This window comes from Salmo salar, chromosome 08, assembly GCF_965601325.2.
Source record: "Salmo salar chromosome 08, fSalSal1, whole genome shotgun sequence".
Lineage (NCBI taxonomy): Eukaryota > Metazoa > Chordata > Actinopteri > Salmoniformes > Salmonidae > Salmo > Salmo salar.
The window spans coordinates 16,128,872-16,154,489 of NC_138298.1; the positions used below are offsets into that span (position 1 = coordinate 16,128,872).

The 25,618-nt window shown below is 40.6% G+C and overlaps 1 protein-coding gene and 1 long non-coding RNA gene across 2 annotated transcripts; one reads left to right on the forward strand and one right to left on the reverse strand.

Moving 5' to 3' along the window:
- Positions 1 to 358: 358 nt before the first annotated feature.
- LOC106610156 (uncharacterized) lies at positions 359 to 17,733 on the reverse strand. The gene is made up of 6 exons (XM_045723214.2): positions 17,319 to 17,733; positions 16,803 to 16,933; positions 16,510 to 16,674; positions 14,189 to 14,341; positions 2,242 to 2,353; positions 359 to 1,527 (listed from the first exon to the last, which is right to left on the reverse strand). Exons 1-6 carry the CDS (start codon positions 17,605 to 17,607, stop codon positions 662 to 664), a joined length of 1,716 nt encoding a protein of 571 aa, XP_045579170.2. The 5' UTR covers positions 17,608 to 17,733; the 3' UTR covers positions 359 to 661.
- Positions 17,409 to 22,320, forward strand: LOC123744280 (uncharacterized). The gene is made up of 2 exons (XR_006770861.2): positions 17,409 to 17,690; positions 20,208 to 22,320. It is a non-coding gene; the product is annotated as an uncharacterized LOC123744280 (long non-coding RNA).
- Positions 22,321 to 25,618: the final 3,298 nt, after the last annotated feature.

Below are 25,618 nucleotides of genomic sequence, written 5' to 3' on the forward strand. Positions count from 1 at the left end.
CTTGTCAGGTGGTGCATTGGAGACTGATGTGTTCCTGTCCTGTCTTTTCATAATACTATTGCAGGTATGGTTCTATTGTCTAAGAATTAAGATTATACATTCTTTGTATTAAGGACTGGTTATTATTTTATACTATACATTATGGCTTTATGTATGAGTGTGATTGTGAGAGTCTGAGAAAACACTGAGAGAGAAAGAACAACTTGTCAGGTGGTGCATTGGAGACTGATGTGTTCCTGTCCTGTCTTTTCATAATACTATTGCAGATCGACATAAAAGCCTAAAAGACAGCCGTGGTGTCGCTCTTCATTTCTTGGTTCTCCTGTGGTGCATAAGAAACCCGCTACATAAACATGACTTAAGGCACTCATTTATAAAACATCAGATAAAACAACATGACAGGTTGTCACTCTTCATCAGTGAAGCATTTTTACAGACACCATCACACCAACCATCACTATATCATCTACTCTGCCTCATCATACTCATTCTTTCCTCAGTTCACATCATCCAGTTCCACACTACATATAAAAACAACATAATTAACTACATTACATGTCACTATACTCTATACATGGGCCGTGTGCATTTTCTGCTGGTGTATCCTGAGGCAGCTCCTCTCTGAGAACCTCTTCCCGCAGTGCATACAGGCAAATGGCCTCTATCCTGTGTGGACCTTCAGGTGCATCTTCAGCTGGTGCTGGCGGGAGAACCTCTTCTCACACTGGGTACAGCTGTAGGGTTTTTCCCCTGTATGGACTCTCTGGTGCCTATTCAGGCTGGACGATTGAGAAAAACTGGCCCGGCACAGATGGCAGCCGAACGGTTTCTCCCCCGTGTGCATCCTCTGGTGGATCTCCACCTGTTTGGGGAAACTGAAGGCTTTCCCACAGAACGAACACTGGAAGCGCTTCTCTTTGGCACTGCCACCTTTACTCATTCCATCTCTACTACTGTCATTTGTCAATGGGCTTGTGTAGCCATTTAATGTTGAGGCACTGGCATTGTCTGAGGTCTGGTTTAACATAAGGAGAGTGTGAGGAGGATGAAGGCCAGGGAGTGTCTGTGTTGTCGCAGGGTCCATGTTCCAGTTGATAGATCCTATAGAAGGCAGGCTGAAGGCAGCACCTGTTAGGGGGGTAACCTGAGGTGCCATCAGTCTCTCTGAATCACAACTATAGGAGCAGGACGGAGCATCGCTAGCCGAGTCTGTGTCTGTTCTCATACGGACACCTCCCCGTCCCTGCAGACCAAATCTACGCCTCATCCTGGTTTCATCCAGTCTCTTGCCATGAAGACAAAGTTCGGTTGTGGTTTTGTGTTCGACTGTCTGTTTCTGGTTGCGGTTAACAGTGTTGTTCCCCAGCCCAGAGTTGAGGTCGCTGTCCCATCCACTGACCTCCACTATCTCGCCTCTGGTCCTGGCCTGGTTAGTGATATCGTCCTGCAGGCCCTTGGTTGCAACAGTCTGGGTCTGGGAATCCAAGATGGCCCCCCAGTCTCCTCTGTTATCCTCCAACCAATCACCTGCAGGAGGTTAGAAAATAGACTTTACAAACAAGGCAGAGAACTCTACATATGGAGTTTTTTGAGTCAATTAAATCATCAAGTTTATACATTGTTTGTTGTAAACATACACTGAGTATACAAAACATTAAGAACACCTGCTCTTTTCATGACAGATTGGCCAAGTGAATCCAGGTGAAAGCTATGATTCCTTATTGATGTCACTTGTTAAATCCACTTCAATCATTGTAACTGAAGGGGAGGAGACAGGTTAATTAAGGATTTTTAAACCTTGAGACAATTGAGACATGACTTGTGTATGTGTGCCATTCAGAGGGTGAATGGGCAAGACAACAAATTCAAGTGCCTTTTGAAGGAGATATGGTAGTAGGTGCCAGGCGCAACGCTACTGTTTTTTTTCCCACTCTCAACAGTTTCCCGTCTGTATCAACAATGGTCCACCACCCAAAGGACATCCAGCCAACTTGACACAACTATGGGAAGCATTGGAGTCAACATGGGCCAGCATCCTTGTGGAACGATTTCGACACCTTGTGGAGTCCATACCCTGACGAATTGTGGCAGTTCTGAGGGCAAAAGTGTGGGGGAGGGGGGGGATGCAACTCATTATTAGGAAGGTGTTCCTAATGTTTGGTATACTCAGTTTTATTGATTTAATTTTATGTAGATGCATCACTATATCTATTATGTTCTGTATATGTATGTCTCTCTTACCTTGCTCCCCCATCTTTAGTCCACTCAGCAGATCAATGCTCTCTGGTTCATCTTCTATTGTCTCCTCTTTGACCAGCAGCAGATCAGGCTTCCCATCCTCCATGTCTACCGACTGTAAGAGATACAGAGTGAGAGGATGTTGGATCAAGAAATCTGATATGAGCACCCTTCTATGGAGCATCTTCTGATTGGGCAATGAGGGATTGCTATGAGTACCATGCAAACATGTTAGGTGATTTGAAATGATGCAAACATGTTAGGTGATTTGCTTACTTGACACTCTTTAAAAGGATAGTTTGGGATTTTGGGAATTAAGCCCTTATCTACTCCCCCAGAGTCAGATTAACTGCTGTATACCATTATTATGTCTCTGCATCCAGTATGCAGGCAGTTACAGATAATTTGGAGAGCCCATGCTAACTAGCTTAGCACAAAGAATGGAGGTATTCGGGTACACCTAGTATGCTAGCTGTACCCAAATACTCCCAGTGTTTACGCTGAGCTAGTTAGCACTGGCTTGAAAAGTTACCTCGAACTTCCTACATACAGTGACGTAAAATGGTTTCCACAACTTCATCGGTCTCTGGGGAATAAGATAAAGAGCTTAATTGCCAAAATCCCAAACAAACCCTTTAATGGTTTAATAATTCAAAGTCATGGTCCCAGACTTAAAGGTCCAATGCACCCGTTTTTATCTCAATATAAAATCATTTCTGGGTAACAATTAACCTGTTGGGGCTACAGGTTAGCAATGAACCCCGAGTCGGGATTGCTAACAAGGCTGGAAATTCAAAACATCAAAAATCTAATAATTTCAATTTCTCAAACAATCAACTATTTTACACAATTTAAAAGATAAACATCTCCTTAATCTAACCACATTGTTCGATTTTCAAAGAGGCTTTACGGCAAAAGCATAAAGTTAGATTATGTTAGGACAGTACATAGCCACAAAAGTACAAACATCCATTTTCAATTCAAGGTCAGGCGTCACCAAAAGCAGAAACCAGCTAGAATTATGCACTAACCTTTGTCAATCTCCATCAGATGACACTCCTAGGACATTATGTTATACAATACATGCATTTTTTGTTCCATCAAGTTCATATTTATATCCAAAAACAGCATTTTACAGTAGCGTGAAATTCAGATTTTTTTCTTCTCTGAAATGCTTCCGGTGAACATAACAAAATTACTATTCGAAAACATTGGTAAATTATAATATTGTCATTCAAAGAATAATATATTATCATCTCGTAATTGCTACCGAATGGCCAGATCTCAAAATAACTTTACTGGGAAATCACATTTTGCAATAAACAGGGTGCTATGCTAAGAACAATAAGCTATGCTATACAGTTAGCATCATCTAATATCGATAATAACATTGTAAATATCCCCTTACCTTTGATTATCTCCATCAGAAGGCACTGCCAGGAATCCCAGGTCCGGAACAAATGTTGTTTCTTTTGACAAAGTTCATAATTTATGTCCAAATAACACCAAGTAGTTAGCGTTCATTATGCTCCCACAAAACGTGGTGGGGGGTTGTAAAATCACGCCGAAAAGCAAAAAAAAACCTAGTAAATAATCTATTTACGTTCGTTCAAACATGTCAAACGTTGTTTAGCATTCATCTTTTGGTCCATGTTTAACGTTAAGTACCTTACTGTGATTGATTTAAATTAAATAGCTTCTTGGCAAAGAGCAATTTTTCAAGCAAGAATTTAGCTAGGACTGTCTGGGCGTGGTCTGATTGGGGAGGGGAAAATGAAAACTAGCTGTTACTGGTAGAGAGCTTTGGAACGCTATTTCTTATTGGTCTATTAAAGGGATACTTTGGTATTTGGGAATTTCCTACTTAGCCAGAGTCAGACGAACTCATGGATACCATTTATATGTCTCTGCGTGCAATTTGAAGGAAGTTGAAGGTAGCATATTGTTAGCTTAGAGCAATTGCTGGAAATCTATGAAATCAGCTCCTCTCAAAAGCAGGAAAATAGACCTTCTGACTTCTCCAAAGCTGGGGTGGTTGGTAATTTATAGTCTTACATAGTAATCAGTATTTATAAATTTGTTAAAATTAATGATAATCGTAAGCAATGAGATTCTATCAACTTCCTGATTTTACGGACTACTTTGGGTTCTGCCTGCGCTCTCTTCCTGTGAGACTTGGTGTCGTTTTGAAAACAAAAACTCCCGGGAGGCAGCCAGCTGTTGTGTACTCTCGTAGCTAAAGTAGCTAACTTGCTTATTGGCAAGTCATCATAACATTAGATAAATAATGTTGGACTTGGAGGTAGAAGAAGAAGACAATTTTTATTCAGAGACATGTTTATTCGAGCCAGAATTTACTGAGGAAGAACATGCGCAGTTGGACGCTGAGCGAGCACAGAGGGAGGCTGAATCAGCGGAGCCGGTAGACCAGGGGTTCCCAAATTGTTTCACTCGGGGTCCCACATTCCAGCTTTGGGGAACATCCCGCATATGCGCCACGTCTATTTCTATGGGCACAAGCACTGTTCATGACAAACTGTTCACACCCTCTTGTTGGTGGAGATAATTGTAACAAAATTAGCTTTAAAACTGCAACATTTTCTTTGCACCTCATGACAAAATGTGTAGAATTGCAGGAAATAAGCTTTAAACCTGCAAAATTCTCTCCACATCTCTATACTTTCCTTTATTTTCTTTGCATATCACATGAATTCATCCCTGAAAAATAAATAAACAATAATGTTACATATATGGGAGGACTGCAACAAAATTTCAAAAACAAGAAACAAATAAATAGGTAATTGGTAATTGATAGTATGAATAATGATACATTTGCAGCAGTTCAGTTTCTCATTGTTTACATGATTTGTATGAATGATATTTTATTGATTGGTATAATGATTTGGTATCAATACACGTTTGGTATAAATTACATAGTATAAACGACATACATTTCCCCCTGTTTTTGTTCACTCTAAGACAGTAGCTTCAAAGCCCAGCATCATCTGATTTACATCTCCAACATTTGCTGACAGTTGTCATTTTTGCTTTGTTCATTTTACACGGAGTTCAGTAAGTTCTGTTGACTATATTATGCTAAACTATGTGTTTTAGAATGTCTTTACATTCTAAAACAGTGTTGACACCTTTTTCCATTACATTATTTTCTATTTTATAATCTTCACCCTATTTTTCCCTTAAGGGAAGGTGTAGTCCCCTTGTTTTTTCATTTAATAATTTGTACACCCTCCATGCCAGGTGGTTTATGGAATGGACATCCTTTATGAAACTTTCCAATTCGTTCAAATTATGTTTAAATGTATTTGTTTTATCTGCCCGGCTTGACTGCCTGTGCTCAACATATGTGGGAACTCCTTCAAGACTGTTGGAAAAGCATTCCTCATGAAGCTGGTTGAGAGAATGCCAAGAGTGTGCAAAGCTGTCATCAAGGCAAAGAGTTGCTACTTTGAAGGTAACTCTGGGTCTTCTATTCATGTGGCGGTCCTCATGAGAGCCAGTTTCATCATAGCGCTGGATGGTTTTTGCGACTGCACTTGAAGAAACTTTCAAAGTTCTTGAAATTTTCAGCATTGACTGACCTTCATGTCTTAAATTAATGATGGACTGTCAATTCGCTTTGCTTATTTGAGCTGTTCTTGCCATAATATGGACTTGGTCTTTTACCAAATAGGGCTATCTTCTGTATACCACCCCTACCTTGCCACAACAAAACTGATTGGCTCAAATGCATTAAGGAAAGATATTCCACAAATTAACTTTTAACAAGGTACACCTGTTAATTGAAATGCATTCCAGGTGACTACCTCATGAAGCTGGTTGAGAGAATGCCAAGAGCGTGCAAAGCTGTCATCAAGGCAAAGGGTGGCTACTTTGAAGAATCTCAAATCTAAAATATATTTTGATTTGTTTAACACTTTTTTGGTTACTACATGATTCCATATGTTTATTTCATAGTTCTGATGTCTTCACTATTATTCTACAATGTAGAAAACAGTACAAAAATAAAGGAAAACCCTGGAATGAGTAGGTGTGTCCAAACTTGTGACTGATAATTTAATTGATCTTCTTAAAGAAGGATTGTGGTAGATTGAGAAGCAGCATGCTTAGTTTGTAATTGATTGTTGGAGCCACTGTAATGTGTATTATTTAAATTCTTGCTCAGAACATTAAAAAAAGGGAGGACCATCTCACAAAGTCTGCTTTCAAGGAATTCAAAATAGCTTCCAAGTTCTTTTCAAGCATGAACTTATTATTTGAATATAAGGAAAATACCAAGATAATTCAGACCTTGGTGCCCAAGCTAAATTGTCGATCATTTATCGGAGTACCTCTGACTTTTTCTGAAGCCAGCAATCGCTGTATATTCATTGACCAAATTGAGTAGCCCGTAATTGACGTTTCAGGATTCCTAACAAACAACATGTCATCTGTGTACATTGCCAGTTGATGCTCATGATTTTCCACCACAATACCTTCAATATCACTTTGTCGTCTAATGGCTTCTGCTAATGTTTCTAACGCTAAAACAAAGAGCAAGGGAGACATTGGACATCCCTACCTTGTGCCCCTCTCCAACATAAAGGAGATATACAATTTGTTATAACTGCTGCTCTAGGACTATTGTATATAATGCAGACCCATCTTATAAACAAAGAATCAAACCCAAATCTTTCCATTGTATAGAAAAAATGTTGAGCTATATCTTTTTCAAATGAAACCAACCTGGTCAGTTGAAATCAAAGAGTGAATAACTTTCCAAAGTCTGTTTGCTAATAGTTTAGAAAGTATCTTGAAATCAACATTCAGTAAAGCGATTGGTCTATAGTTAGAGCATTGAGACAGGTCTTTCCACCCTTTAGGAATGAGCGTGATAACTGCAGTAGTTCTATTCACTGTACCATGATCCCAAAAATGATTATACAGTCTAAGCACTATTGGTGAAAGTATAGTTACAAACCGCTTCTAAAATTCTGAGGTATAACCATCACTTCCTGGTGCCTTTGATTTCGGTAGCTCTAAAATGCTACCCCTCAAAACAACCTTCAAGGCTTCCCAAACAAAAATAAAATCACAGTTAACTTGTCATTAATTTCCATGAAATATTTTTTTGCTCTACAAATAAAAGGTACAAAATCATGTTGACAAAAGTGAAGGGTTAAATCGCCATTTGTACATCTTGCGTGGGCTTAACTAGGGCTGTGGCAGTCACGAAATTTCCTCAGCTGGTGATTGTCAACCAAATAACTGTCGGTCTCACGGTAATTGACAGTTAATTAACAAACATATTTAGCATCTCCTGGCTTCCACACATAGCCTACAAGCCACTGATGCAGACCTTTGGAACATCTACATTTAAAAACGTTGAATAAATCAATTTAATATAGCCTACACCTTCCCAATAAATCCATTATTTATTTTAGACAGGTCTAAAGAAGCACGATATAAAGAAAATGTAGTCTATTTCAGAAGAACAGAATAGCATACTCTGAGTTGTCCTTATGTTAGGTCCTGATCTGGCTATGCCAAATGGCTGTAGGCTACACTAGTTCATTTAGCAGACAATATTTTCTTAGAATTCCGTGGCATTATTTTATAGTATGAAGAATACAACTGAACAAAGATGAATAAAATAGAAAGGATATTTTCTCCAAACGATTTGAGGGAGTGCGCACATGTGGCTATTCTGTGTTGAGAGGTTAACAAAGAAATAGGTATTCCAATATGCTTAATTTAGAGTTATTAATGTAACTTTAGTTGTTATACAAACGTTGGGCTATATGTTTAGATTTTTAATACATTGTAAGGCTGCATGATGCGACAAATGATCATTTGAAAAAAGCTTGGAAGGCATGAGCTCTGCTTAGTTTTTTGTGCAGGCTGTACACACTACATCAGTCACTCATTCACAATTTGATAAGCACTTGATAATGCCTAGAATTTCACGGCGGCATCCCCTTTGTGTGGCCAGTGGCCGTAGTGTGCTTCTCCCTGAGTACTGCGCGCTCCATCACGTGATCAGGCCTTTCTCACAGGCTACAAGAGAAGACAGACTCATTGGGGAAGCATCTGCGCGTGTCCTTATCCAATTCCGAGGTGCATATTGAAGATATGTGACCGACCGGCTGAAATAGGTCTTATGTACCAAAATTTGAAATTGTATTTTTTACTTTGGATAAAAGTAGAGACTCAGTGCTACAAAATGGTATATCATACACTACTGCTGAGGAACAATGGGAAAGTAATTTTGCTTTGAAAGTTGATAAACTTGTAAACTCACTTTTGAGAAAATGGCCTTTGAATGTTTTGGTACTACTATTGGAGAGCCCTTCTTTGTTTACACCCATTCAGCATCGTTCACACGCTCTTAAGCTTTAAGGTTTGATCCGAGCGTTCTGTACTAACTTGCTAGCAACTTCCAGACATCTAAGTGAGAGAGAACAGCTCACTGAAAACTACTCGCCCTAGCAGAGCTGGTTAGGCTTTTATGTTATCCAGAGTGTTGGTGACTGCAACTGTGCTGTCAGATTGTCTGATGTAAATTCAGAGCGTTTCGCATTCAGAGCCCACACTGGACACTCTGGCTGATGAGTAGGGTTGATCTGAACGTTCTGGCCTCACAATGGCAATCAAGCACCCAAGCTAACTGGCTAACATTGGCTAGCTTGCTAGCTACTTCCAGACACATAATGAGAGAACACCCCAATCTGACCATTTTACTCGCCCTAGCAGAGCTGGTTAGGCTGTTTTCATGTTATCCAGAGCGTTGGTGACTAACTGTGCTGCTGGCAACAATTTAATTACGCTTTTTTTGCCGACGTTTCCTGACACCGGCCATATTCATGGGTGTTGAGTGTTCGTAAATTCATCCGTAATTCTGCGCTCTGGCACACTAAGACGATAGTCTTTTGTTAAGACATGTAGCTAGCTAGCTAAACAATGACCCATAATCCCAACTCATGATGTTACTACCCTGCATGAATCTGCAGGTAGCTAACTAACCAGGTTAAATGTTAGCTAAATAACTTTAGGCTATAACTAGTGGCTCTGAGATACGAATTATAACATCATACACATAACGTAAGTTAGCGAGCCAGCCAGCTAATGTTAGCTAGCTAACAGTACACTAACTTGAAATGAAAAGACTATGTCAAAATTAGAAACGTGTCATATCTGAAAATGTAGCTAGCTAGACTATCTTACCCGTGGTCTGAAATCGGAGTAGATAGCCAGAGCGAATTTACCAGTTAATCAAATCAAATCAAAGTTTATTTGTCACGTGCGCCGAATACAACAGGTGTAGACCTTACAGTAAAATGCTTACTTACAGGCTCTAACCAACAGTGCAATTAAAAAAAGGTATTAGGTGAATAATAGGTAAGTAAAGAAATAAAAACAACAGTAAAAGACAGTAAAGAATAACAGTAGCCGTAGGTAGTACATCTATCAACAGTTGCTGCAGTGACATTCTATTGAAATGGATACTTGCATAGTAGAGTATTTTGTTAAGACATGTAGCTAGCTAGCTAAACAATGAACCATAATCCCAACTCATAATCCCAACTCATGAACCTGGCTGGTTAGCTACCTGCATGAATCTGCAGGTAGCTAACCAACCAGGTTCAATGTTAGCTAGCTAACATTAGGCTATAACTATTCAAGCAAATGTGTCTGAGATATGAAGAATAAGATCATACACGTAACGTTAGCTTGCTAACAGTACACTTTAACTTGAAATGAAACCACTTTCTGTCAAAATTAGAAATGTGTAATATCTGAAAATGTAGCTAGCTAGACTATTTTACTCGTATACATCATGATTGGACGCGTTTCCTGTCGGATGCCATGGTTGCCCTTAGTTTGAAGATGTAATCCGGAGACAGGTGTTTTCTCCATCTCCTTCGCTATCATACTCAAATTTCACTGATTTCAAAATTCGGTCTCCAGAAAGTGGAGAGCATACACATAACGTTAGCTAGCAAGCCAGCCATCTGCTGTTAGCTAGCTAACAGTACACTTTAACTTGACATTAGGTTTATGCAGTTTTACTACGGGATATATTTAAAAAAAGCCACGTTAGACATGATTACCTAGACATACTGACCAGCTCAAATAGACATACAGCATGCTGTATGGCAGACCAATCCAAACTCATCTCGTTGCATGTCCAGCCTACTCATTATCTTAGCCAATCATGGCTACCGGGAAGGTTGTTGGCTAAACCAACTAGGCTCTAATTTAACAATTTTATTTGTATTTACAGACGGCATAATTTGTTATTAAGGCACATGAAAGTTCACATGTTAGAGAAGGCATTTCTGCCAAAAAACGCATTTTGATTTAAAAAAAGTTTACATTCAAACGGCTCTCCTGTGAAGTAGTGACTCACAACATACGCCTAGTTTCCTGAAATATTGGAAGAACTGTCCACAATATGAGTAGGCCTAACGAACAACAAAAGCACTAGTCAATCTACTATCCCCCATAGTACAAAAGTTGGCCTATTCTATTCTGTGCGAGAAATAAATATTCCAAACATAGTCTGGGACAGTTGTGGGATTTGATAGGTCTCAAATTAATACAACCACTAGCATCAACAAAAACTTTTTTACACAATGTGGCTGATGCAACAGATCAGAACGTTTAGCTTAAAATGTTGATAAACTATTAGGTTATTTCTTCACATTATAAGTGCTGCAATGTGCACATGGTAGTAGGCTGTAAGCGTGCATGTTCCATTAGCGGAAAAAAACATTAGCAAAAGTGAGCGCAAATGCAATTATGCATGGAATACTGTTATTATAAAGGTGCATTTTTATGGTGAAAATTATCATCCCCAAACTTGAAACTCAGGCGTTGGTTATGTATGCCAGTTAGGCTCTACACCCCTTGTAAAGCGGATTAATGTGCTTAATTTTAAGAAGTTATTTGGCCACTTTTTAGTTGTGATACAAACCTTATTAAAACATATAGGCCTATGGGCTAGGCTACATGAGGTGTGTGACTATAATTCGAAAAAGTTGCTAAAAAATCCATTGTTTCTTATGCTAAGGCTTCATTCACAAGTGATCATATATCATTCACAAGTGATAGGCTAATATTGTCACTCATCAGACTATTCTTAATTTAATCTTGTCTTTACATATACTAAATAATATATCTGTGAAATTTGTGTTGATTTAGAATGGACCATTATCATGCACCTGTATCGAAACAGGGTCAGCGGGGAAAAATACATGTCATCTATGCACTTAAATAGCGAACGGAGGACGCTTTCCCCCGTGGTTTATTTTCATGCCAGCCAGGTAGGCTATACTTCTGTTGTAAATATAAGCAATGTGCTTAATATTAGGAAAGTTGAGAAATAGATATAGTAGGCCTAGCCTATATAAAACTGATCCTCCTATTTTCAGTAGAGGCCCTCACTCTGTTTTCTCACGCAATTGCATAGCCTTTTGAAATGTTGCACAACATGAGCTCATGGGCTCTCATGAAGTGTTTGATTAGATTTTCGATTACATTTGCATTGATTTCAGTGTGATTAGAGGGACAATAGAGTGCTGAGTACCAGGAAGTTAGCAAGTTTGGCAGGCTACTAATGATCATCAGCAGCATCAGAGCTTGGATTACCATGACTAAAAGGTCACATGGAATTTGACTGCCTTCATGACTCGTGACTGCTGGTGTGGCGGTAATACGGTCACCGTAACAGTTCTAGGCTTACCTCTATTTCTACAACCAACTTTACCTGACTGTGATCAGATAATAATGTTATCTATTGTCACTGATTGTAAGTTGGACCGAAAAACTAGTCTAGTCTGGAGTAGACCTTGTGGACTGGAGAGTAAAATGTATACTGTCTACTGGATGGATTATTCGCCAGATGTCTACAAGCCCATTGTTATTGATCATATCTAATAGTAATGTTATAGATTTTGTAGCTGGAAAGTCTTTCTTACTTGATCTGTCCTCCACATTCAATATTTGATTAAAATCCACTTCAATAATACATGGTATTTCAGGGAAATTGTATAGTCGACACTGAATATCAGAAAAAAAGCAAAGGCATATCCTCATTATTTTTATTTATTTTATTTAACCTTTATTTAACTAGACAAGTCAGTTAAAAACAAATTCTTATTTACATTGACGGCCTACCCCGGCCAAATCCTAACCTGGACGACGCTGGGCCAATTGAGTGCCGCCCTATGGGACTCCCAATCACGGCCCGTTGTGATACAGTCCAGGGTCTGTAGTGATGCCTCTAGCGCTGAGATGCAATGTCTTAGACCGCTACGCCACTCAGGAGACCATAAATATTCACAATAAGCACTTCTGCATTGCACAATATAACATGTTGGAAAATAAACCAACCGTTGAGCTCAACATACCGAGACTTTATCTTGTGCTTAATAGTATTCAAAAACTGATTTAGACCAGGATGAGAGAGAACAATGTAATGTGTTGAAATGTGGTGTGTTTTGTTGTTGGTAGAGTGTGGTGTGTTGTAAAGAAATAATAATTTAAAAAAAGAGAGGCTTTTCTCTGAGTAGAAATGCTGATCGAGGATCACAAAACCTTCTTAAGAAGAAATGTTTTCTTATAACCTCTACAGATTTGGTGGGATCCACGCGGGACGTTTGAGCTAACGTAGGCTAATGTGATTAGCATGAGGTTGTAAGTAACAAGAACATTTCCCAGGACATAGACATATCTGATATTGGCAGAAAGCTTAAATTCTTGTTAATCTAACTGCACTGCCCAATTTACGGTAGCTATTACAGTGAAAGAATACCATGCTATTGTTTGAGGAAAGTGCACAGTTATGAACTTGAAAATGTATTAATAAACCAATTAGGCACATTTGGGCAGTCTTGATACAACATTTTGAACAGATATGCAATGGTTCATTGGATCAGACTAAAACTTTGCACATACACTGCTGCCGTCTAGTGGCCAAAACCTAAATTGTGCCTGGGCTGGAATAATACATTATGGCCTTTGTCTTGCATTTCAAAGATGACGGTACAAATAAAATACAAAAAAAGCATGTTTTTTTTCTTTGTATTATCTTTTACCAGATCTAATGTGTTATATTCTGCTACATTAATTTAACATTTCCACAAACTTCAAAGTGTTTACTTTCAAATGGTATCAAGAATATGCATATCCTGGCTTCAGGTCCTGAGCTATAGGCAGTTAGATTTGGGAATGTCATTTTTGGCAAAAATTGAAAAAAAGGGGCGGATCCTTAAGTTAACTGCCATTTTTTCCTTAACTATAGACTAAAGAAGACAGTCAAGCAAAGTTTCTATTCCTCAAAAAGGTTATTGGAAATGTTTTTGCGCTATTTCTTATGTTTCTCCTAAGAAGAAATTAGATTCTTGAAAATAAACTTATTGGAAACGTTATTAATTCCAAGATAGCTAAACCCTTATCTTAAACTCAGGGCAGTGAGAGAAAAAGCTAATGAAAGCAATTGAACATGTTTAATTCACTCACAAACTTCATCGGAAAGTTTCAGTATTGAATATTTAAACCCAAGAGATCACCCATGTTTTGGTGATCTCAGTACAAAATATGCTAACATGTTTGCCACTAAAACGGTTGCCTAGCAACAAACATCTTAAGAGGATTCCTAAGAAGATATTTGAGAAGCTCGTCAGAACATCGTGAATTCTAAGATATTGTTGAGGAATTGCACTTACTATCTTATGAACTTTAATTATTTTTTCTTATTAAGATAGTTCTTAAGTTTTTGCGTAAGTGTTTTGTGAATCTGGGCCTAGGTCCCCACCTGTCTATATATTAATATTCATTTTATGATCTAAAAGGCACAACTGATCTTAGATCAGCACTCCTACTCTAAGAGGTTTTGTGGATAGGGGCCCTTACCTAATACCATTCAGGCAGTAGTTCACAGTGGACTAACCTCAGTGAGACTGTGTGTGGTCCTATGCTGCTCAGCTGGTTCCTCTGTGGGTTCAGGAGGTGGTTTAGTCTGGTTGTCCTCCATGACCATGGTCCCCTCAGGGTTCCCCAGACCCTCCTCCTTCACCAGCAGCACCTCTGGACTCTCCTCCTCCTGGAAGAGACAGGTGATACAGATTACACAGACATACACTCCCTCAGGTACATACACACAGATAATAAACACACTTTCAACATGGAGTGTTTACCCATCCCAACGTTGTTTGAGTCCTATACTGTAGAATGACTTCATTGTTTTTAAACCCATCTTCTTGAACTGCACTGTTGGTTAAGGGCTTATAAGTATGCATTTCACAGTAAAGTCTGCAACTGTTGTATTCGGTACACGTGACAAATAAAGTTTGCTTTGAAATACGTTGAGGGTAAATATGATAAGCTATGATTAGTCATAAGGCATCATCAGACAAACCTGACTAAACTCTTTTGACGTGTATAGTAAGTGTCTGTTAGGTATTGGTTGTCCCTAATTAACACAGCCACACAATAAGAATTGGCTATATCGTAAACATTAATGTAAACCAAAATGTGCTTTTTGGTTTTATTTTAAGATTAGGGTTAGGCATAAGGTATATCAGTGTAGTTAAAATTAGATTTTAAACCTAAACTTAAGAAGATACATTCTAGAAATAGGCAGGGTTTAGTCATAATAATGACTTTGTTAACTGGTGACTAACTTGGCTATGAAGCGCTGTAGTGTGTATGCAGAATAGAGTGAAAAGATGTGATGAAGGGAGTCTCAATGAAAGTCTTAGAATAAAAAGTCCCATTTTCTGTTTATTAAACATAAACAAGTTTTAAATACACCATATGAAAACCACACATACACACAACAAAAATCTGCATGAACTAGATGAACTGCATTCATTTTCTCATTACAAGTGTCTTAGGAAAAACATTAAGTAGTTGAATAAAAGTACTAAAACAGGCATTTGTGAACATTATATAGGCTACACAGTACAAACACAACATCTAACAGACTTTTTAGGCTGAAATATGCCATATATAAACACACAATGTCTGGACACAATATTCTACACTGAAATCTATTACTCTCGTTATCTTTATGCTGACAACAATGAAAATTAATCTGTCTTTAATGAAGAGTTTGATCTAAACGTCAGAAGCTATCGAGTGGAATGGTTACTTTCTATGCTATTGAGTGGAATGGTTTTTCTGCTGGTGTATCCTGAGGTAGCTCCTCTCTGAGAACCTCTTCCTGCAGTGCGTACAGGCGAATGGCCTCTCTTCCGTGTGAACCTTCAGGTGCATCTTCAGCTGGTGCTGGCGGGAAAACCTCTTCTCACAGTGGGGACAACTGAATGGTTTCTCCCCTGTGTGGACCCTCTGGTGCCTCTTCAGGTCACCAGCCTGAGCAAAGCGCATTTGACACTGGGTACAGCTGAAGGGTTTCACCCCTGTGTGGACCCTCTGGTGTCTCTTCAGGTTGCCAGCCTCGGCAAAGCACATGTGACACTGGGTACAGCTGAAGGGTTTCTCTCCTGTGTGGACCCTCTGATGAATCTCCACCTTCTGGGGGCAGCTGAAACCTTTGTTACAGAACATGCAGAGGAACCGTTTCTCTTTACTATTGCCAGATGTGGCCCCCCCTCCCTGAGCCTGGGCTATAGCCCTGTCATTTGAGTTCAATGTCTGATCGAAAAGAACGCTGCCATGTGAATCAAAAAGTGCCTTCGACGTGAATACCGCATCGTGATCCCTGAACGAGTGTAAAGGAGAGTGGGTAACGACATTTCGATTTGTCTCTAAGCTTCCCCTGTAATCAAAGAAATCTCTGTTCTGTGAGTGTCCATCTTCTAAGTGACTATCTGCATTCCATGTGGGAGGAGCGTCACCCTCCACTTTCACAGTCACCTCATCTACGACTCTAACCTCCCCTTTCTTATCTAGGCACCCTTCAGAGTATACACTACTACTGTACCGGTTCCAGTCCCCTCTAGAGAGATCAGTCTGTGTCTCTAAACCCAAGGATATGTTGCCAGGGTCCATCGCTGTAGTGTAAGAACAAGATGGATCATCACCACCAGTGTCTAATGCGTCACCATCACCATCTCCACGGGAATTAACTGTCCCCTGGCTCTGGTGAAATGATGCCAGAAAGTATTCTGAGCCGGGAACAGGAGGACAGCCCAGTCTCTCTGGGTCTGATCTGTGGTCAGATCCTGCATGTAAGAGCCTTTGTGTTACATTTAAAGTCTCGGTGTCTGTCTCTGACTTGAGGACGGCGTTCAGCGTTCCACTGACCTCCGTGATCCTGCGTCGGGTCCTGGCCTTTGGCACAGCGGCGAGTTCCTCACTGGCTACAGAGGGCGACACTCCAGCCGCTGCTTTAGTCTGGTGCCGTGGGTCCTTCTCTCGTTCAATCCTCTCCAGCTTGACCCCAGGACCTATTGCATTTTCATCTGCAGACTGACACAAGAAAATGAGTGGTTATTGTTGTTGGGATGTGAGCAAATGAATAGCTGAGGGAAGCCTTTCTGAAATAAACGGGCCACATTTGATGTACTGTAATTTTTATGTAATACTATGACACTAACCTCTATCACAATAACATGCTGGGTTGAGGTTCCACTCCCCTCATCAACAGTGATTGGTTGGTCATCTCTCAATGTATTGTGTTCCGCTGGTTTCACAGAGCTCCTGTAGCCTCCAGTGAGATGTCCTTCACCTGAGAGTGATTGGGAGAAAAGAGATGGTTAGCTACTGTCAATGCTGAATGCTATATTATATACTATTGACATTTTTGACACTGTCTACAATTGGCAAGGATGTGAGGTAACACTTGTTGATTTACTATGCATTGATCAATGTATTAAGTTCCATGCCTCATATTGTTTTCAATTAGTAAATAATAGGAAATGGCAGTAAATCAAGAATCTGGATAGAATATGATAGTGTCTTTCTGCAAGGGAATTATTGCATACAATTCCAAAACTGACCAAGACTCAATTCTGGTTAACCATATGTGGTTAGCACGTCTAACGTCACACATGCGCAGATGTGATCGGGACGACAGGCCCCGCAGCCTCGGCCTTCTGCAAAATGTAGCCTACCTCTTGCTATTCCTTTGTATCGGTCGAGGATCTTGACACTACTGGGACGACTGGAGAGTGCGCGCTCTCGCGTTGTTCTCTCTGCGCGCTCCCGTGTCACCTTCATTTCAAGTAGCTGTAGTTTCCTCCGCAATGCCCTGCTTTCATTCTGGCTTTGAGTTATTTCCAAACGAAACACTGCATAGTCGTCGTCTACGAGTTTACAGATGTCTGCCACGGCTGCATTCGCTAGCACCTCCATGACGGAGACTATTTGAGTGTGAAAAACCATAGGCCTACAGCTAGCCATTGTTGTTAGCAGCTAGCTAGCGTTACCTTGATAACATCTATTAACCAAGTCCTGTCTCCAACGCGAATTAAACACTGCCCGGGGTAAGTATGTGATGTTGTGCAGTTACATAAGTAATATTTTAAGTTCCAAGGTGATAAATGTCTAAATAACAATAAAAACGCTACCGTGGATATTGTTCTTGGTTACTGTTCACTTCCGTTTACACTTCTTCAGTGGTTTTTAAATGGCGGTTGGCAACCAACTTTAGTGATGCATTACCGCAACCAATTGAACTGGAGTGTGGACCAGAGACTGGGAAGGTCTAAAGCCTCGTTCACATCCCTACCCAATTAAACCATTCTCCCTAAGGAAACGGAATACATTATTAAATACAATATCACCTTAAGGTTTTCTGAATGTGAAAGAGTAAACTCTTCGATCCGTGTACGGATCGTTCAATCAATATCCGAACTTCTAGACCGGAACCCTGGCACCTTGGGTAACCACTAGGAGCAGAGCCCCACGATGTAGAACTGTAAAACATTCACTCCGTGAGATGTACAATGAGAGCAAAATGGAAATTGTGTGTGTGAGAAGAGAAGAGACTTTCATGCACAGGCCGGGTGTATTCGTGAGAGTGCAGAAACCTCTGAGTTTTCCCATTTGATGAATAATTCTTCAGGGAGAAAAAAATCTCGGACTAATTAATTGCATTCGACAATGATTTTCAACTTGTTCAATATCAATGTTTCGAGCTCTCAAGTTTAATTTCCAGCCCAACCCTGCTTATGCACGCTCAAAGTAGTTTAAGCGCGTCTGGTTCTTGATACAAATCTGCTCGCTCTGTGACATATATTGTTGCTGGCGTGCTCCATCTCGATTTCGCACTCATCTGACGCCATAGACAATCAGGATACAGAAACAATTAACACAGAAGCAATTGACATTGTAGCTATAGTATTGCCTGTAATGATTAATGGTTAAAATAAAAGGGATTTACATACAACTTATTATTTTTATATAAAAAATGTTTTGTTGTCTTTTACCCCCTTCTCTCGATCTTGTCTCATCGCTGCAACTCTCCAACGCGCTCGTGAGGCGAAGGTCGAGTCATGCGTCCTCCAAAACATGACCGCTAAACCCGGAAGCCAGCCGCACCAATGTGTCGAAAGAAACACCCTTCACCTGACAACTGAGGTCAGCCTGCAGGCGCCCGGCCCGCCACAAGGAGTAGCTAGAGCACAATGAGCCAAGTAATGCCAAACCCTCCCCTAACCCGGACGACGCCCCCCTACCCTGTAGTGACGCCTCTTGCACTGCCTTTACATGCTGACCACACCGCTCACATGCATGCGTCCATGTTGATTTTGTCCACCCACACCAGACTCGATCAGGACAAGCAGGTTGAAATATCAAAACGAACTCTGAACCAACTGTATGAAATTGGGGACAGGTCGAAAAGCATTAAACATTTATGCCAATTTAGCTAGCTAGCTAGCTTGCTGTTGCTGGCTAATTTGTCCTGGGATATAAACATTGGGTTGTTAATTTACCTGAAATGCACAAGGTCCTCTACTCTGACAATTAATACACAGATAAAAGGGTAAACAGATTTTGTTTCTAGTAATCTCTCCTCCTTCAGGCTTCTTCTTTGGACTTTATATGGCGTTTGGCAACCAACTTTAAGGTGCATTACCTCCACCAACAACCAACTGCACATGCAAAATAAACATTATTTATAGATTGTTTTTCTCATTCCAATGATTTGATGATTGACAGTCACTGTAGTGGACATTTTCCAGAAGGCATTTCTGGCCATAACTGCATTTTGATTAAAAAAAAAACATTAGCTTTCTGAAACGGGTCACATTTTCTAACCTCTTTCTGTAGCTGGTTGGTTGGAGGCTAACAGAGGAGACTGGGCGTCCATCTTGGATTCCCAGACCCAGACGGGTGCAGCCAAGGGCCCAGGGCACAACATCACAGAGCAGGCCAGGACCAGAGGTGACATAGTGGAGGTCACTGGATAAGACAGCATCTTCAAATCTGGGCTGGGGACAACACTTTTCACCACAACCAAAAACTGATAGTCGAACACAAAACAACAACCAAACTTAGACTCCATGACAACATACTGGCTAAGACTAGGGCGAGGCGTAGATTTTGTCGACTTCCTTCTTGGATCGACACATGGACATTTAATTATTATATATATATTTTTTTTAACTCTAATGGATGCACATTGTTAGGTACTTGAATCCCTGTTGTAGAGATTGGCTTGACTGTGGTTAACATTGTATTATCATATTTCTGTGTGTGTAACAGTTTAGCTTCCGTCCCTCTCCTTGCCCAAACCTGGGCTTGAACCAGGGACCCTCTGCACACATCAACAACTGACACCCACGAAGCATCGTTACCCATCGCGCCACAAAAGCCGCAGCCCTTGCAGTGCAAGGGGAACAACTACTTAAGGTCGCAGAGCGAGTGACGTCACCGATTGAAGCGCTATTAGCGCGCACCACCGCTAACTAACTAGCCATTTCACATCGGTTACATGTGTACAGAAAATTGTTTCTTATATAAACCGTTATGCATTTCTGTACAATTTGCATTTACAGTCTGCAGTCCATGAAGACCTGCTCGTATCTGATGTTGTTGGTGGGAGAGACTGGACCTCTGAAGTGGCTGGTCACAAACCCTGTTCCCGGATCTGGACACTGGATCAGGAGCCGTCACTCGTCCTACCTGAGTCGGAACCGGCACTGAGCCGCTAGGGACAGAGACTCCACCACCACACAGATCACCACCAGTGGACAGGTGGACTGAACAACCTCAGTCTTGGTGGTCATCAGAGAGACAGAGGCTCCAGTCAGGGATCCAGTCTGCAGCCCAGACCCTTCTCTTTACAGTCTCAGTGCAGGGATGAAGCAGGGCCTGAGGCTGATAGCGATAGACCCTCCTGTTCCTATGATAAAAACACCACAGTATCCATGATTAACAGAGCAGGTCACCCTGGGCTTCAGCCTTCACAGAGAGTGGTGGGAGACCTCTCTGGTGGTAGTGTATCAGGAAGTCTGTCTTCTCCTTCAGGGTCTCATCTAATGCCTCGTAACTGGGTTCATAGAAGGGCCTGGACCTGGGTCTAGCCTTCCTCAATTACAGTAGCTCATGGTTACCCCACCAATACAGACAGTGCCAGGATGGGCTTTCACCACAAGATGTACAGTGCATTCGTAAAGTATTCAGATTCCCTCCCAATTTCCAACTTTTTATGTTGCATCCTTATTCTAAAATGGATACAATTTAAAATTGTACTTATCAATCTACACACAATACCCCATAATGTCAAAGTGAAAACAGGGTTTTAGACATTTTTACACATTTATAAAAAAACAAACACAAATAGCTTATTTACATAGGTCTGTATCCATTTTCGAATAAGGCTATAATGTAACAAAATGTGGAAAAAGTTAAGGGGTCTGAATACTTTCCGAATGCAGTGTATCTAGCCTATAGCACAGCTCACAATCCCAATAACACCCAAACAAGAGGTCAAGGAGGGAGCTCAAAGACTAATGCTGCGTTCGTAACACCGCATAGGTGCAGTGAAATGTTTTTGTTTTATAGGGTCAGCCATAGTAGAATGGCACCCCCTGGATCAAATTAGGGTTAAGTGCCTTGCTCAAGGGCACAGGCCGATTTTTCACCTTGTCGTCTCTGGTATTCGAGCCGACCTTTCGGGTACTGCCCAACGCTCTAATCGCTAGGCTACCCGCCGCTCTTACTAGTTGTGAAGTCGTTAATACCAGTTGGATACATTCACGTGCTTTGAACTCATTGATAAACACTCATTGGCTAATGGACAACAATCTGCATCAACCATAAACAAAAAGTACAGCTATCATGCTTGGACACAAATTATAGAAACAGGCTTTTGTGAACACCTGTTTTTAGAGAGACCGTAAACCTAGCTGTAGAAAAGGCCCATGGAGTTGGTGGAATAATCCTTTCATTCATTGCCACTTACTCAGCTGGGCCAGGGGCGCTTTAATTAGGTCAGGTGAAAATGTCCGACAGATCTCCACTCCATAAAAGGAGGAAATCGCCATCTCCTGATCGCGCTGCTTTCTCTTCCTTCACTCCTTTCAATCCAGAAGTTCTGTGCGTCCATGAATCCACGTAAATCCACCGAATCTGTTACCTTTCATCTGAACTATCTGTTGCAATCGGGAGAGTGGGCCATCAGTTGTTTAGCGTTACTACCGCGGAGCGCGACTTGGAGCGCACGCTTCAAACATATTGTATAATGTGAATGGTCAATGATCACGGCCCTACGGATCATAATAGGCTAATTATGCAATCGATATGGTTAATATGTAATGAAATTACATGTACACATGAAGACACTTGAAAGGGTGAAATAAGTCATTGTTTGCTGAACTGATCGACTCTGATATCCAACTAATGGCGATTATAGATTGAATAACCGATCACTGTTTATTATTCTTTCATGATTTATGCTAAATAGTTACGAGCCTAAATTACTCACGGATGATTCCTATTGACTTATTAATGAACTGGATTGTTGAATTCCCTAAATTATGTTGATAATGAATGATTGTTATGATTTGATCTTTGTGATTATGAATTTGATTGGATACATGTTATTCCGTTTCCTTTGTTATGCAGCACAGACTACTCAGTAAATATACCACTTTATGGTTAAAGGAATTCCTGCCTCAGTCTCATCCATTCCTCTGTCACCTGACCCGTGACCACCTGTTCACCCTCACTGTCAGTCATCCTACCTGTCCAGCTACCCACAAAGATTCCACTAATCTTTCACTAGCCAAGAACAAAGACAATTTAATATTTACCTTATTGAGGTGATGTAGATGGAATAAAGTCGTTCTATTCTTTTCTACTCTATTCTTGCTAACGCACTGTTCTTTCTAAAGTAGTCTGCACGTTAGAAAGAAGAGTATAAAATAATATAATTACTTTATTCCATCTACATAATTTAAGTAAGGTAAATATTTCAAAAGATACTGATCATAGGAGATTGGAAGTGTATTGTAATAAGCAGTACCATATTTCAAAGAACAGAATGCATACATTTTTCATTTAACCACACCGTTTGAGTTTCAACCAATAAGATCTGTTCTCTACAGTGTAATTGGAAGTAGAGGTGCAACCATGAACAGTAATAATATGGAGTGGCTTGTATTCATGGATGCCAAGGGAAGCTAGGCTTCCTCAAAAAAATTACCAAGAAATAAAGAAAAATACATACAAAACAATTTATTTTGTCTCTGTGTTCCATACATTTCCTTCAATTCGCAAGAGGCTGAATGCATCTCACCAGGATAAAGCATCCAAGCGAACAAAACAGCGCCCCTCTGTATGTGTAGCCCATCTATGCTGTCTAGTCAAAAAGCGCATGACATTGTTGCCACCGTAGCATTGAAAGCAAGAGAAGGGCACCAACAACAAAAAAGTCTCAAGGGAAGTCGGTGTCGATTTGGCTTCAGACCAATCACATCACATTACAAGCCAAACATCATTGACAGAACTTGAATTGTTGCATCCTGTTGTTGTTGTCCTCCAGTGGCTAGCTAAGTAAAATATTTCCTTTCCCTCATTAGCCATGGATGGAGATAGGGATTTGAACTTGTGGTTTTACTTAATTCTCCACACTGGCCAGTGATTATAACGGCGAGTCTGATCTAACCATAAATTTGTACATTGTGCCCCTGGCCTGATGTAGTAACATTAGGCTAATGTTAACTAACTGGCCTGGTGCATCGTTGCGCATGAAAGGAAGTTAGGCTAGCGAGCAAACATTTTAGCCTGGTAGCCTAGGACAACAAAAACTAAAAGTGTGTATGAGAGAGTCATAGAATGTTTATGCAACATGAAAGAGGAGGGTGCATTGGCGTTTCTCTACAAATATGGTGAGTCAATATGTTTTTTTCTACTTACACATAAATCCTTACCATGAACAGTCACATCATATTTAGCTTATGTTGATTGGACTAAATGATTGTTGGTATCTTTTCGTTGTCACTGTTACACCGTCACTGTATTAGACTAAGCACTGGTGATTAGACGATGTTGAAATGGTGCTGGAATAGTGGAATCAGTGCCCGTTTTCTTTGTGACTTGCGATAACTCTACGTGGTTCTAAATCCATAGTTGTTTAGTAGTCCAAAAATTGGCGAAGCAGCGAGTAGAGATGATGAAGCTATGGCAGCGGATGATGCCCAACAGTCTGTGGATGTCAGTCAGTTGAGAGATCCTGAAATACTAATTGTGAAGAAGGTTGATTTTGTTACGTTTATTGAGCAGGTGATTAATTATACAGGACAAAATAACAATAAATCTAAGAAACTGAATCCTTTTTAAAGCGGCTAAAAGGTTCTTGGATCGGCAGTATTTCACAGCTGACACATTGCAGTAAATAATGTCTGAAGATGCTTCCCCCTCTCTGGCCCATGAGTCTGTGTAGGGATCTGAGTACATTGGACTAAGTACATTAACTTTTGTTTAGTTTTTTTGTGGATAAAATAAAAATACAAATCTTGTTAAAGTATCTTCGTTTTTACCCCACCCAGTAGGTGGCGGAAATACACCTTTTTGGATGTAGTCTGCCAATAAAGCCTTGGAAAAGAAGGCAACGGTTGTGACATAAGCAGCACCAGTCTTACTTGCCCAACTTCAGGCATTCAACTTCAGCCAATTGGGTAAGTGAAAAAGGAAGAATTATTATATTATGAATAAATAAGGAGTGGGGGATTGTACAAACCTTCTGGAAGACTTGGCAAAGGAGAATATGGTGGACAAGGGAAACAGAAGAAAAGTGAAATATGTCCTGAGTGAATATGGAATGGAGGATTGCACAGAACTTCTGGAAGAGCTAGAGAACAAATTGAACATGACAAGTGAAGGTGAATCAATTGCGATGGTAGGTGTAGTGATGACAGCCGAGAATGAGTTGAGTGTAAAGGGAAGCGGGGTGGTAAGGCAGGTTGGTGTCGTGTAAAAAGACGGATATGTGATCTAATAGCTGGGAAATGGAATCTGACGGGAGCGTGGATGAGGAACCCGCAATGAGAACTGCCGAGTTCGGGCCTCATTCCAAGGATTTAAAGGATGATTCTGGCCCAGTGGGAGTGAGATTTGTGGAGAGAGTGGACCCTTACAGTTTGGTTGAAGTGTGGAAGACGGTGATAAAGGAAAATGGAACAAAAAGGGCTAATGTTAATGAGTAAAGGTTTTTGGTTGGAGTTAGGTTCACTGACAATGATGCTTTTTTGGGATATCCATTTGAAGTATCAAGGATGGTAAGGGATGCATTGGGAAAGGTGTAGTCGGTCAGAGTGACCAGAAGTGGTTGTTTTGATTTCTTGTGTGTTGAAAGAGCAGAAGGAAAGGCATTAAGGATCGACAAACTATCGCCTTATGAAGTGGAGAGTTTAGATTTTTGTAGCAGAGCACTGTTAAAAGGTGTCATCTCTGGCATGCTTTGGATTTAAACATTTTTTTTATTTAACTAGGCAATTCAGTTAAGAACAAATTCTTATTTACAATGACCGCCTACCACAGAACAGTGGGTTATCTGCCTTGTTCCGGGGCAGAACGACAGATTTGTACCTTGTCAGCTCAGGGATTCGATCCAGCAACCTTTCGGTAACTGGCCCAGCACTCTAACCACTAGGCTACCTGCCGCCCCGAAATGTGGAGGCTTCGTGGTTTACGAGGAGTAGTTGGAGCACACCGTGTACTGGATGGGGGGGAAAAGAAGAAAGCCTGTCAGTATTATTGATGTTTGACGAAAAGTATCTCCCTTCACATGTGAAGATGGGATATGTTATATCTGTGGTGAGAGCTTGTGTATCCAAGCTGCTGTTTTGCCAGAATTGCAAAAGGTATGGACATGTATCAAGTGTGTGCCGAAGGAATGTTGTTGAAGAATCTGAGGGTGGATGATGTTGTAATTGTGATGGCAACCACGTTCCCAATTCCCCGG

Bases quoted from the DNA above. Each gene is read 5' to 3' on its own strand.
- LOC106610156 (XM_045723214.2), bottom strand. From the start codon at position 17,607: ATGGCTAGCTGTAGGCCTATGGTTTTTCACACTCAAATAGTCTCCGTC. The intron at 16,675-16,802 runs GTTAGTGTCATA...TTCTTGTGTCAG, and splicing joins AGCATGTTATTGTGATAGAG to TCTGCAGATGAAAATGCAAT. The intron at 14,342-16,509 runs GTCAGTGGAACG...TGTCTCTTCCAG, and splicing joins CCCGACGCAGGATCACGGAG to GAGGAGGAGAGTCCAGAGGT.